Source organism: Phoca vitulina, unplaced genomic scaffold (genome assembly GCF_004348235.1).
Source record: "Phoca vitulina isolate PV1807 unplaced genomic scaffold, GSC_HSeal_1.0 scaffold4, whole genome shotgun sequence".
Taxonomy (NCBI): domain Eukaryota; kingdom Metazoa; phylum Chordata; class Mammalia; order Carnivora; family Phocidae; genus Phoca; species Phoca vitulina.
Window position 1 is genome coordinate 81,686,495 of NW_022589707.1, and position 13,477 is coordinate 81,699,971.

General features: G+C 38.7%; 1 protein-coding gene across 2 annotated transcripts in view; it reads left to right on the forward strand.

The window, feature by feature from the left end:
- The window catches only part of HBP1 (HMG-box transcription factor 1), a 28,374-nt gene that overhangs the window by 5,345 nt on the left and 9,552 nt on the right, over positions 1–13,477 (forward strand). For both annotated transcript variants that reach the window (XM_032402370.1, XM_032402371.1), the window contains exons 2-8: positions 2,645–2,828; positions 4,797–5,025; positions 8,008–8,146; positions 8,513–8,624; positions 8,719–8,831; positions 11,027–11,183; positions 11,881–12,025. In XM_032402370.1, coding sequence (XP_032258261.1) covers positions 2,645–2,828; positions 4,797–5,025; positions 8,008–8,146; positions 8,513–8,624; positions 8,719–8,831; positions 11,027–11,183; positions 11,881–12,025 — 1,079 coding nt within the window. The remainder of the gene's footprint in view (positions 1–2,644; positions 2,829–4,796; positions 5,026–8,007; positions 8,147–8,512; positions 8,625–8,718; positions 8,832–11,026; positions 11,184–11,880; positions 12,026–13,477) is intronic.

The following is a 13,477-nucleotide window of genomic DNA, read 5'->3' on the forward strand; positions in this document are numbered from 1 at the left end:
AACCCCTGTAGGAGGAAAATAGAGCACCTGTTTGACAGATGAAGATAACTGAGTTAGTGAGAAGCTCAGTCACTTAGATCAGATAGTTAGTGGTCAAGCTGGACTCAAAACTCATGATTCCTTACATCTGACCCAGTGCCCTTTTCACTACTCTGTAGAACATCTTAGTCAGTATTGAGTAAGACTCTAAAGCAATGCCTAGGATCTGGGTCATTTTTGAGGGGTATAGGCAGAGAGAACCTGAAGGAGGTTGTTAGAAATAAAGTAAGGCAACAGGCAGTTTGGTTACATGTGTCAGGAACCGTAAGAAGATGTTTAATTGCCATTCACCTACTAATGTGTCTCTAGAAATCTGAAATAATCTGATATAAGCAGATATTTTTTTTAAAATTTAAACTGTTGTTTAGAAGAGTAAAAGGGAATAGCATGTTCAGCAGTAGGAGGGATAAGGAAATTTTGGTATATCCTAATGATGTATATTATGGAACTATTTAAAATAGACCTGTAAGAAAAATTAGTGACATAGGAAAATGCTTATGAACTTATGTGAAGGAAAAAGGTATCAATTATATATAATACAAAGTATGAAGGAAAATGTGATTGTAGGTGTCTGCATGAAAAAGAGATTGGATTGTAAAACAGTATACCAAAATGTTAACAATATAACAATCTGGTTGGTGGGATTAGAAGTCATCCTTTCTGGGGCGTCTGGGTGGCTCACTTGGTTAAGCGTCCAACTCTTGATTTCGGCTGAGGTCTTGATCTCAGGGTCCTGAGATCAGCTCCCTGTAGGGCTCCACACTCATCAGGGAGTCTGCTTGAGATTGTTTCCCTCTGTCCCTGCCCCACCTCCACCCATACAAGCCCTCTTTCTCTGTCTCTCTAAAATAAATAAATAAATCTCTTTTTAAAAAGTCATTATTTCTTTTTTTTTAAAAAATGCCTTTTTAGGGGTGCCTGGGTGGCTCAGTCGTTAAGCGTCTGCCTTCAGCTTAGGTCATGATCCCAGGGTCCTGGGATCGAGCTCCGCATCGGGCTCCCTGCTCCGCGGGAAGCCTGCTTCTCCCTCTCCCACTCCCCCTGCTTGTGTTCCCTCTCTAGCTGTGTCTCTCTCTGTCAAATAAATAAATAAAATCTTTTAAAAAATAAAAAATAAAAATTTAAAAATGCCTTTTTTTCCATTTTTTCCCCCTACAGTGATTATATATTTTACAGTTAGGAAAACATATTTCATAATAAAAAGATCATGAAAAAGCCTTTCTAGAAAAAAATTGTCAGTGTTGCCAGTGTTTGTTGGTGATTATGTCATGGCTTAGAAAGCTCTGGTGTAAATACTGAGCAGTTAACGTCTTTTCACTGCATTTTGATCAGCATAGGCCCAGGTACTAGACTTTTAGTGACTTTAAATTGTAGTATATTTTATTGTCTTATTTTGAGGAAAAACTATGTCATGTTAGATTTCTTGTGTGTATTTCATATTAGCTCATTAGAACTTTTTTTTAAAAATGAGATTTGGAGTAAAGCCTGAGAAATCAGGAAATCTTCCTGCTGCTGTCACCCCGGTTAAAAAACCAATTTGATCATTGTCCAAAGGCAGAATGGAAAAGGTATAAACACATTTTACTTTCACAACAAAATTTAGTTGGTAGACTTTGCTAGAAATCATTTAGATATATTAACCTATGTTATTTTCTTCCTTGTGATAGCTTTGTAGGCTTAAGATGAGGATAAATTTACTATTTGTTTAAATTTCCCATGATTATTACTCATCTTTCTAGAAATAATAAGCTATTAAGAGGACAGGTATCTTTTTATGATGGCTGGGTACCAAACTTTCATAAAGAAAATGTAGCATTTTTATTTTTTTGAGAAGTGTACTATATGGCCATTTTAAGAAACTCTTTCTTAAATGTCCTTCAGAGAATGTTATTTTAAGTATGTTAAACTTTACTTTCAGAAGATGAGAAAACAACAAGTTGGTAAACAGAAAAAGTGAAATAGAATCTTTAAAAATGAAAAAAAAATAGGATATTCCTTCAGTTTTTCTTTTTTTAATTTAATGGAGGAAAGTTTGTTAATTTTCTTTTAAATTTGAAGATACAGGAGTGCCTGGGTGGCTCAGTTGTTGGGCGTCTGCCTTCGGCTCAGGTCATGATCCCAGGGTCCTGGGATTGAGCCCCGCATCGGGCTCCCTGCTCCGTGGGAAGCCTGCTTCTCCCTCTCCCACTCACCCTGCTTGTGTTCCTGCTCTTGCTAACTCACTCTCTCTGTCAAATAAATAAATAAAATCTTTTTTTAAAAAAAAATTTGAAGATACAAGTTGAAAAAATGGTTTTCTTGGTCTCTGTGTTTGGGTCTCAGAGTTACTTAAAGAAATAAAATATAGTGCTATTATTCTTTTAAAGAAAAGACTTTTGTAAATTTAAGATATGAATTCTTTTGGATTTGGGTATAATTTAGTGCTGACTACATGGTTGTAGCCCAAGAAATCTGGGAGTCTGCCTGCTCCAAAGGATTTGTGGGGGATACAGATGGCAATATATGATTAAAGATACAACATTATGAGTCTCTGATGGATTTGATACTTCTGTAATCTCCAGGTCACACGACTTGATACTTTTTTCTTTATTCTTTTTATTGGAAGTCGGAGCACCATAACATGGTGTGGGAAGTGAAGACAAATCAGATGCCTAATGCAGTACAGAAACTCCTGCTGGTGATGGACAAGCGAGCTTCGGGAATGAATGACTCACTGGAGTTGCTGCAGTGTAATGAAAACTTGCCATCCTCACCTGGATACAACTCCTGTGATGAGCACATGGAGCTTGGTAAACAAAATTAAGTTTTTTAGGAGTCTGAGATTCATATTTTTATGTTAAGTCAGCTTCTTCACCTGCCTTAAACTGCTTAAAAGTATGTGAAGTTTTTGTACCTTAGGAGTTTTCAATGTTCCATTGTTACTGCTTGTAAAATATTACTTAAAACCAACCTAACTTTGGGCTATTTATGGTTATCATCAAGACTGATTTACAAATTATCAAACTAAACTGCTGTCGTGGGTAAAGGTCGGGCCAGTAAACACCTTGGGAAAATCCTGTGTGTGGCTCATGTGACTTTTGAAACCTGCTGGTGAGCGTAGTACATTGTGCTCGGCCCCACGTGGCCCGTTTGTGGCTGTGACGGGCAAGGTACAGCGGACCCTTGAAATCGGAGGGTCTGACGTTTATGGTCATCACACTGCCGCCGAGCCGCCCCTGGGATGCGTGGCCAGTAGAAGTGTGTAGGCTTGTGAAGGTAGGGCTTGGAATTATACTGCTGGGAGGTTGGTATTGAAGAGTCAGCAGCCAGTGAGTGACCTGGGCTTGCGGCCCTGCTTTTCAGCTTGGCTCTGTCTGCATTTAATGTGCAGCTTGCCAAAATGTCCACAGAGCCACGATTAGCCTCCCTTTACGAATGAGAGGACAGAGGAGGCTACATGCTGTTGCGCTCTTTGGGAATTTGGACACCCTGCAGGTCTTGGGACATTTCCCAACGGGTTGCTGGGCTCTGCGAGTCACTGAGTGGTGGGTGCCGTTGAGCATGGAGCGCCACCAGTCCACCATTTTCAGGAGGACATCAGGAAGTTAGGGCGGGGGGGGTGGCAAAAACTCGCACCACAACCCACTGCTTGGGTTTAAAAGCAGTTAATTTCCTGAGCTTGCAAGACAAATGAACCCTTTCCACCCAGTGACTAAAGGAGTGCTGGCCCCAGAAGGCTGTCAGCAGTGAGGGAAGGCGAACGGCTGCAGCAGCGCGGGCGTTACAGGGTGGGGTTTGCCTCAGTTGCTGTCATGTTTTTCAGCTGCTCAGTCAAAGGGGGATGGCTTCTAGTCCATTTTTGGACTGGATATCCTGAATTAATACTTGTTAAGTAAGACATTTCAGTTTTCATAGGCTGTTCTGAGATACTTGCCTTGAATAGGAATTCTGTGTCTGTATTTTTATAGTAACAGTTGACCAGGACTCCCAAGGCTAGAAGAATTTCCTGATTTATGTATTGAAGGGACCCGATGGATCTGTAGTTTGTTGTAGGTGTGTTTCATAAAGTTTTTTTAAGGCCTGTAAGAGGCTTTGTCTCCTCTCCTTTTTCTTTTTTTTTTTTAAATATTTTTTTTTAGAATTCAGTCTTCCTTAGTGTTCATAGCCGTGGTGTGTGTACTTGAGCCTTGGGAAGGCACCTTTAAGAAAACATAACCAACAATTATTGAGTTTAGAATTTCTCAGTCAAAAGAAATAATTTAGCATAGATTAAGTTGAATAAGTACTACCTAAAACTTTATAATATGACCTATTGATCTCATCTTTAAAAATTGTTCTCATTATTACAGTAATCTTCTATAACAGGGTAGTAAAGTATGGGAGTAAGTACATATGTGTACACATAAAATGCTTTTTTCCTCATTAACATGTTAACCTATAAACGTCTTGTTGGAATATGGACTAATCCGGTGAACTATAAAAAAAAATCAGAAAACGTAAACACAAACTTTTTCCGGTCTGGGAAGAGGTGTGGTAATTCAAGTCATCAGTACATTTACATCTGTTTGGTCTATTTCCCATCAGGCTCTGTTGACCCTGGAATGTAGAAGGTGTCATTATTTAGATCAAAACTTGTTCATTCAAGAAAACATTTCAAATTTATACTTCTCACAAAATTAATTAGCTAGATTTAAGGACTTCTCTTCCAGCTATAATTATAACATTATTCCCCCTGTTAACAATTTACTTTTTATAATTTTGAATGTGTTTATTTGCAGATGACCTTCCTGAACTTCAGGCTGTTCAGAGTGATCCTACCCAATCTGCCATATACCAGCTAAGTTCAGATGTTTCACATCAAGAGTATCCAAGACCATCTTGGAACCAAAATACCTCAGACATATCAGAAAATACTTATGGTGAAAATGAGGTGGATTGGCTAACAGAATTAGCAAATATTGCCACCAGCCCACAGAGTCCACTTATGCAGTGCTCGTTCTACAACAGGTGGGCACACTGGCTCTATTTTTATTGAAAACTTCTATCATTACAAAGAGCTACTTTTTTTTCCCTAGTTTTAAAAGTAATAATGCTATTAACCATCTAATGAATGGTCTACTGAAATTAGAATTTAAGTAGTCATTCGAATTATGTTCTTTGTTTTATAATGATTGCAGAGCTTTTTCACCTAATATCATGATTTCATACTTTGAGAAGTAGATAAAAGTGGTAAGAGAACCGCAGTCAAAAATATTTGTAAGTGCATTAAAGTCATCAAAAATTAAACCAGACCAAGAAATACTTTTATTATATACTTATCCTTATAGAAATGAAAATTATACTTGTCTAAAAAGCCAGAGTTATAATAAATGTTTTATTTTAAAATCTTACCAACCTTGAGTTTGGTTCCTTCTGGTCTAGGTTTATTTTCTTCCACAGTGTATGTGACGTTTTGTTACTTACCTGTTGGTGAAAACTATAATTGCTAATGTTAAAATCTAGAACTTCGTAAGAGTGGACTCCCATTGGTAAAAACCACTGTTTCATATACCCAGACCAGAGTTTCTGCAAATGAATTGTTGTGCTATGAAATTATGGAAGCTTTGAACTAAAATTCCTAAAGAGACCTAAGTGGATAATGTTTCATTAATCATACCTAAAATTAGAAAATTAGCTATGTAAAAATACCTAGATAAATACGATAGTTTGTAGGGGAGAGAAGCGGATTTGTACTCGCGTGGGTAGACAGACCATAGTCCACACGAGATGATGTAGGGATAACTGAATTTTGGTAGTGCTTCTAACTTAATGTAATTCTTTGTTAAAAAATAAACTTTTCATGTGTGAAGCCCTGGTTTTCTTGCAACCCATTGAATTATGTTGTTTTTCTTCTGTTCAGTAGGATATTGGTCTCGATTAGGGCAAATTCAATTTAGTTAACTAAATTTTTCAGTTTAATCCCATGAAAAATTTCCCAGAAAGAAAAAATAGTCAAAAGGCTAAAAATTTGCTTATAATTAAAAAAACAAACCCTGATTTTCCCATTGGACTTTCTTTTTCCTAGTTTAGTGATAACACTTCATTTTTTTTTTTTTTTTTTTTACAGCAAACTTAAAAGAATTAATAATGTAGCTCCTGAAAAGATGAGTAAACCCCTCAGAAGATAATTGATATAAATAAAAACATAAGTAAAGGAGATACTTTTATGAACTTATTCTCTGTAGCATTTTCTGTGCTTCCCTTCTTCCTGGGGAACAAGACCAAGAGTCACACTCTGCTGTCTTGCCTGCCTTCTAACACTGTCAGTGGCTGTTTATGCAGCTTCTTGTAGCATGTTAAATGGTGTTAGTTAGTGAGCTTTGGATCTCTGAAGTCCATAACTGTACAATACCCAGGGGTTGGGGACAGGTACCATTTATATTACCCCTGCGTAGGTAGAGGGATGAAGAGACCTATGGTGTTGGTGTTTCAGACACGTTTGGCATGTTAATTTTTACAGGCCATATGCATTTTAGAACATTGTGCTGTTACTTTTTCTTAAATGGTTCAACAGAAGAACTAATAAACCCCAATTTCTTTTATTAGTCCTGAAGGCAGGGATATACTTAAGGAAGTTTAGCAGTTTGGCCATTCCCCGATATCATAAAGATCTAAATGTTTAATAAAAGGAAGAAATGGGCCAAAGATGAAACAGTATTTGTATTTTGAAATCCAAAATTGGAGAGTGTGCTAATAAAATGCTTCGAAATTTGAGGGTTTTGTGTGTGTGTGTGTGTGTGTGTGTGTGTTTGTTTAAGATTTTATTTTATTTATATGACAGAGCGAGCACAAGCAGGGAGAGCGGCAGGCAGAGGCAGAGGGAGAAGCAGGCTACCCGCCGAGCAGGGAGCCCGAAGCAGGACTCGATCCCAGGACCCTGGGATCATGACCTGAGTTGAAGGCAGACGCTTAACCCACTGAACCACCCAGGCGTCCCTGAGGGTTTTTATGAGGGGTTTTTATTTAAGAAGTGATACGGACATGAAAGCGTAGTTTTATAGATTCTTACCAAAAAGTAACTTCTGCAAAGGCATAATGAAAAAGTGTTAATGAGGATAAAATAAAAATTGAAGGGCCAATAAAATTTCTCAGGGAGTAAGGGAAGAACTAGAAAGTGAGCTGTCCCTCACCCTTCAACCAACTAAGAGGCTTAGTACAGACATGCGTATACTTTGCTGTTATGGCCTAGATCCCTTCCTGTTTGGCACCTCAGAAAACTGTCCTGATGTGGGACCTTTGGGCGGGTTGGTCTCCGAGAGCCTGCAGTCTTCCTCTCTGTTGCTTTCTGAACTCCTGAGTTCAGAGCATGGTGCCACTCACCCAGGCTGGGCATGCTTCTTACTGCTACCCCTCCCGGGAAGGGCTGACCTTTTTCTAAGGTGATCCTGGGGGAAAATAACTAGCGTTATGAGTAGATGCTTTTCAATAAGCTTGAATCAGAAAACAAGAAATAGTGTCCAGTTATAAGAAGTTGCAAATAGGCTCCTTTCTGCTATAATAAGTTTAAGCATTTTAGCTTCAGGTAGTTCATTTTATCTGCCCAGTGACAGGTGGTTGGTAGATAGAAGGTTCCATGTTGGTCATGTTCAGCTTAGATGCCCTGTTCATATTGACTGAGTCAAAGTAGAAGAAAGAAGTGGACAGGGAGCCCTGCACATGATCATGAATGAGGATATGCATGTCTGAATAAAGGAATGAATAATTTGGAATTTTAAAATACGTGGGTAAATATGAAAAAAGAATGGTATTTACCATGTGTGAAGAAGGCTTGGTTAAGAAGTTAAGGAATAGCGTACTCCAAGTGAAATCTTGATGTCTTTACTAGTGTTTTCGATAGGTGTCTTATATGTGATGAGTTGGTATTAGGAATATGAAGTTCTTTTCATCAAAAGGAAAGACCTACTGTATAAGGAGCTCTGCTTTATGGTTAAAACTGCTTCCTTATTTTAGATCATCTCCTGTACACATCATAGCTACTAGCAAAAGTTTACATTCCTATGCACGCCCTCCACCTGTGTCCTCTTCTAAGAGCGAGCCAGCCTTCCCTCATCATCACTGGAAGGAGGAAACACCAGTCAGACACGAAAGGGTGAGTGTATTTATGAACGTAAACTGTTACGAAGTTTGCACAACGGTTGAAATATGTTAACTTTCCTTTTCTCAGAAGTACTTCTGAAGCACGTACAGCTGGGAAATTGTCTTATTGTTCTGCTAGCGATCTGGATTCGATTTTATGTACAGCTCTTGCAACTGTTAGGAATGTTTGTTACCAGTGGGAACATATACTGAACTAAAACTTCCAAAAACTTCAGTTTTCAAAGGTGTATTTTTCCCTAAGTTTACAGTGTTTTAAGTTATCCACTCAGGAGGAGGGAGAGAGCCAGAAGCCTTGAGATAAAGACAGATATTAACAAAATATGTTACAAAATAAAGTTTCTGATGTTTTTTTCCATAGGCAAATAGTGAGTCAGAATCTGGCATTTTCTGCATGTCCTCCCTCTCCGATGATGATGATTTGGGCTGGTGCAATTCCTGGCCTTCAACTGCTTGGCACTGTTTTCTGAAAGGTGAAAGAATGCTTGAATTTTTACAGCTGACTTATGTAGCATGCTAGGCACATACCTAATTTTTTTCTTTTTTTTTTTTTTACTTAAACTTTAGGCACACGACTGTGCTTTCATAAGGAAAGCAAAAAGGAATGGCAGGATGTTGAAGATTTTGCTAGAACCGAAGGCTGTGATAATGAGGAAGATCTCCAAGTGGGCACTCACAAGGTTGATTTAAAATTCGTAAAACTTTTCCAAATCTTTCAGAAGGAAACCTAGGCTTGTTATTAATCTATATGAGTATTCTCCATTTACTTTCATACTTAAGTGACATCTTATATTTTAGGTAGAGGTTTTGTGACTCTGTGTTACAGCTTAGCCACATGGACAGTGGCAGTGACTTCAGGTTTACCTTTGTAATTATGCTTTCTTAGATAGGCAAAAGATGTATTTCGTAGCTCTTTTTATACATTTATGTTGGGGAAACTAAACTGGCATTTCAAATAAAATGAACAAACGAACCAAGGCTTTTTCTTAGGTAATCTACAAAGTGGTTAATTCCCAAATGGATAATTGAGAGTTGATTATATTAAGTTACTTTTTAAATGACCCAATAAAACACTGGCATTTGTTTAAGTTCATAAGCAAAGGCAGTAGGTGGCAGCGGCCGGATAAAGGTCAGTTGGTATCTGTACAATCTTAATCTTTTAAAATCTTGAATTTCTCCATCTCCACTGTAGGCAGAGAAGTTGGGCATGTGAAGTGTGCTTGTTTAAAATTCCTGTTTTGATCCTGATCCTGCTGTTACTTACTGTTGAGTCTAGAGAGAAATAGTCCTGACTCAACTGCCGTCAGTTTCCCCCTCTTGCTGTTACTCTTCATTTATGGTGAAGTTCGCCTTGTCTGACTTGGGCCTCTGCCATTCTACTCAGATTGTCTCAAAGGTTACTAGCTTCATTCTGATTTCTAGTGAGACTTCTTGCTTTGTTTGTCATCTTTGCAACATTTGACACAGGGAGTTGTCTTCTCTTGATTTGTGCAGCATGGCGGGGCTCCGGTTCTCTACTGTCTCCTCTCTGTGGCTGGCGGCTTGTCTGCCCATGGTGTGGAGTGGGAGAGAAGGTTCTGCCCGTGGGCACTGTCTTCACCGTTTCCTGTCTGCCGATATGGTCAGCCGCAGCCCCTTGGTGGGCCTGTGGAAGGCACCCGGGTCTTGGAGGCAGGAGATCTGGGCTCTGTTTCTGGTTCTTCAGCAACTCTGTGTGTGACTGATGTTGGGCAGATTGTTGACCCCACCCTGTGTTGGCTTCCTGATCTGTAAAATGGGATTGGATTCGCTTGGAGGTCTCGTAGCTCTAAGAATTAGAAGATTCTGTAATTTCATTTACAAATATATGGCTGTAGCCTTCCCCTGCATGTTGGACATCTGCACGTGGATATCAACCAGTTCTTTATGCTCAGCTTGTTCGTATAACCGAGACTGGACTCACCTTTTCCTTCCCCTCCCTGGCCTGCTTAAAGATATTGTTAACCTTCCATTGGCAGATTAAAAACCAAGAAGTTGACTATTTCCCTCCTCCCTTCATAGTGGATCAGTTCTAATTCCCTAAAGATGCTTTGCAGTCACCCTTCTGGCTCCGTCACTGGAGGAACGGTTGCGTGCTAAAGCTAGCTGGCGGCCTGTCGGTCTCCTTGGTTTTTCTGTGAATTTAAGGGTAGGGATCCCATGTAGTTAACGTGTTTTCAGAACCTAGCATCTGGCATGTGCTGACTGCTCAATAAATATTGGTTGAATTTACATTTAGCCCGGTTCTACCACCACGGCACTTGTCAGTTTAAGACTAATGGGTTTCTTTCCTCGTGTCTTCAAAGAAATTGAATACGAGAGTCACCTTTTATCCTGCAGACTTTATCATCTTCTTAAAATTGACAGTTGTTAGTAAAATACTTTCATTGACTTGCAGTTACCCATTCAAAGGAAGGTTTGAGCACTTCCCCATCATCCTCGACTTACCAACTAGCCCCTCCTTTTCAGGCTTCTTTGCCTAGCCTCTGAACTCCCCTGTATTTTTAGCAAATACTCGCCACTCTCCAGAGAAGTTGCTGGTTTCAGCTGTTGCTGGCGTTGAGGCTCGTTCTTCTAACTTCTGGGTTTAGAAGTGGGAACTGAAAGCCCTTCCTAGTCTCTCTTAGAGTTTATACCTCCCTTCATTAAAGTCCATTAGCATCGTTTACACTTCAGTTAAAGTGCTAATTCCAGTCTGCTTTACATTGTAGTGGTTTATAGATGTGCCTTTCTTTACCGACAGGGATCCTGTCTTGTTTATTGTTACCTTTTCCACAAAGTCTTACATGTAATAGGAACTTCACTATGTGTTGAATTAAACATTGCCTGTTTGTTCACTCTATGCATGTATTTTCAGGGCTATGGTTCTGATGGTCTAAAGTTGTTATCACATGAAGAAAGTGTATCATTTGGCGAGTCTGTACTGAAGTTGACTTTTGATCCCGGTACAGAGGAAGACGGCTTACTTACTGTAGAGTGTAAGCTGGACCACCCTTTCTATGTTAAGAATAAAGGTAGGGCTTCAATTTGATTTTATAGTAACTTTTTAAAGAAGACTTCTTAAATCTATTACTATGTCTTGTGGCATAATTCTTTGATGATTAAGGAAAAAAAAAACCTTGAAGGGCAAACTTCTTTCAAACTACAGAGAACTACCATAGGAAGTGCCTTATCACAATACCTACTGATGTGTACGTGTTTTAGCAGGAGTCACCTCCTGTGGGTAGGAACTCTTAGACTCCTGTAACACACTATATAAGCAGCTCTCTGTTATCTTTGTATAGTTTGGGGAATGGAGTATTCTGGTAATTGCATTTTGGTTTAGGGTTACCAAATATGCTATATATCTGAATCACTTTTCTGAGATCTATTACAACACCGTGTGAAAAATGGTAATTCAGAGGCTATTTCATGGTCTCAGTCATCATCATCTATCATTTACTATCTTGTAAATTGTGGAAGTGCCGATTGATAGAATCTGTATATTAATAAAATGCTGAATTAAACTAGTTTTGGAGAGCTTTTGCATTGCTTGAAGAAAATACTTGGACTTGCTTTGTAGCAGAGATACAGGACATGTTAAAAATCTGCTGGGACTTAACTAATAACTTTTTAAGGCTCAGAACTGATAGGTATATCATAGAATAAATAATTAGGGCCCCTTCTATCCATCCCCATCCTTTATGTAACTGCTGTTTGATTTAATTTTAGGTTGGTCATCATTTTATCCAAGCTTGACTGTGGTACAGCATGGCATCCCATGTTGTGAAATTCATATTGGTGATGTATGTCTACCTCCTGGACACCCCGATGCCATTAATTTTGATGATTCAGGTGTTTTTGATACATTTAAAAGGTAATATTGGGTTAATTTTTTTCTGTTAATGTTTACCTTTAATCTCTTTAATGATTGCTAAGTCAGATATTTAGAAGGTTAAACCTAAAAGATTTGAGAATTACAAAAGGACTACTTAGAGCAAGTATGTACATGATGAAATGAAAAAATACTAGGTAATTAAAGTAAAATAATAGTTCAAGGGGAGCTTTTCATAGAGTAGTCGTATAGGAAAACCGGGAGTTCATAAAACATTTGGTATTAGATTAGGAAAAATACCACATGTTATGTGACCAAGAACTAACTACAGAGCCAAGCTTTGATAGTTAATATATATATATAAAACTGCCATATCCAGCCGGCTGTTTTCACCAGGCCACAAGTCTCCTAATAGTGTTCTTTTTTGTAGTTAACTGTTACCCTTTCTTTTCTGTCCTTAACTGTTCTTTAATATTCATTTCAACCAAGGGCATTAGTTGCATGAATTAACAAACAGTAAAAATGGCAAAAAACTGACATTTGGAAAATCTTAAAGAGGGTAGTGATTTTTCTTGAGAACAGAATAAGTACCCATGTGTCCTGACACTCAAGAAGGCTGATCTGATCAACTGTCTCTCAGTTTGGGTGCAGCTTTACTGGTTTTAGCACTGAAAGGCCCACGGCCCTGGAAGCCCCACAGGCTTGGGCACACTGGGGTCGGGGTGGTTGGTTACCTAAGCCCAGGAATTATCCAGAGAAAGTGTGTGTGTAGGTATCTGGGATTTTAAGACTCATTTTTTTCTTTAAGATAATTATTAAATTCAGAATTCCTGCTGGCCTACAGGTTTTATTTCATTCATTTTAACATAATAAAACATAATGTTAATAATATATTTTTATTGCAAAAGGATATATGTGAGGCTATTGTTTTAAAAAAGCAACTAGCACAGGCCCTGGCACAGGTTATATGCTCAGTAAACATCTGCAGATTGGAATGTAAATGCTGTTTGATTACATCCCTCATATATACTGTTCTAAAAATTAGAAATGAGACAGTTTGAAAATCTGATACTCTAAACATTCTTAGGGTGTAAGTCAGTGATACTTCTCACATTTTGGTGAGAATATTCTAGAGATAGAAAAACTTTGGAAGATAATTTGGTTTTATTTTATTTTTTTTAAGATTTTATTTATTTGAGAGAGCAAGAATGAGAGAGAGAGAGAGTACATGAGAGGGGGGAGGGTTAGAGGGAGAAGCAGGCTCCTCGCCGAGCAGGGAGCCCGATGCGGGACTCGATCCAGGGACTCCAGGATCATGACCTGAGCCGAAGGCAGTCGCTCAACCAACTGAGCCACCCAGGCGCCCTAATTTGGTTTTATTTTATAACACTGACTGTAGTAGTTGTACCTGGAGAAGTATGTGTACCCTAGAGAAGTAAATTCTCATAGACACGCACTGGGAGAGGTAGGTAATAAGGTCATAGCTGTGTTGCT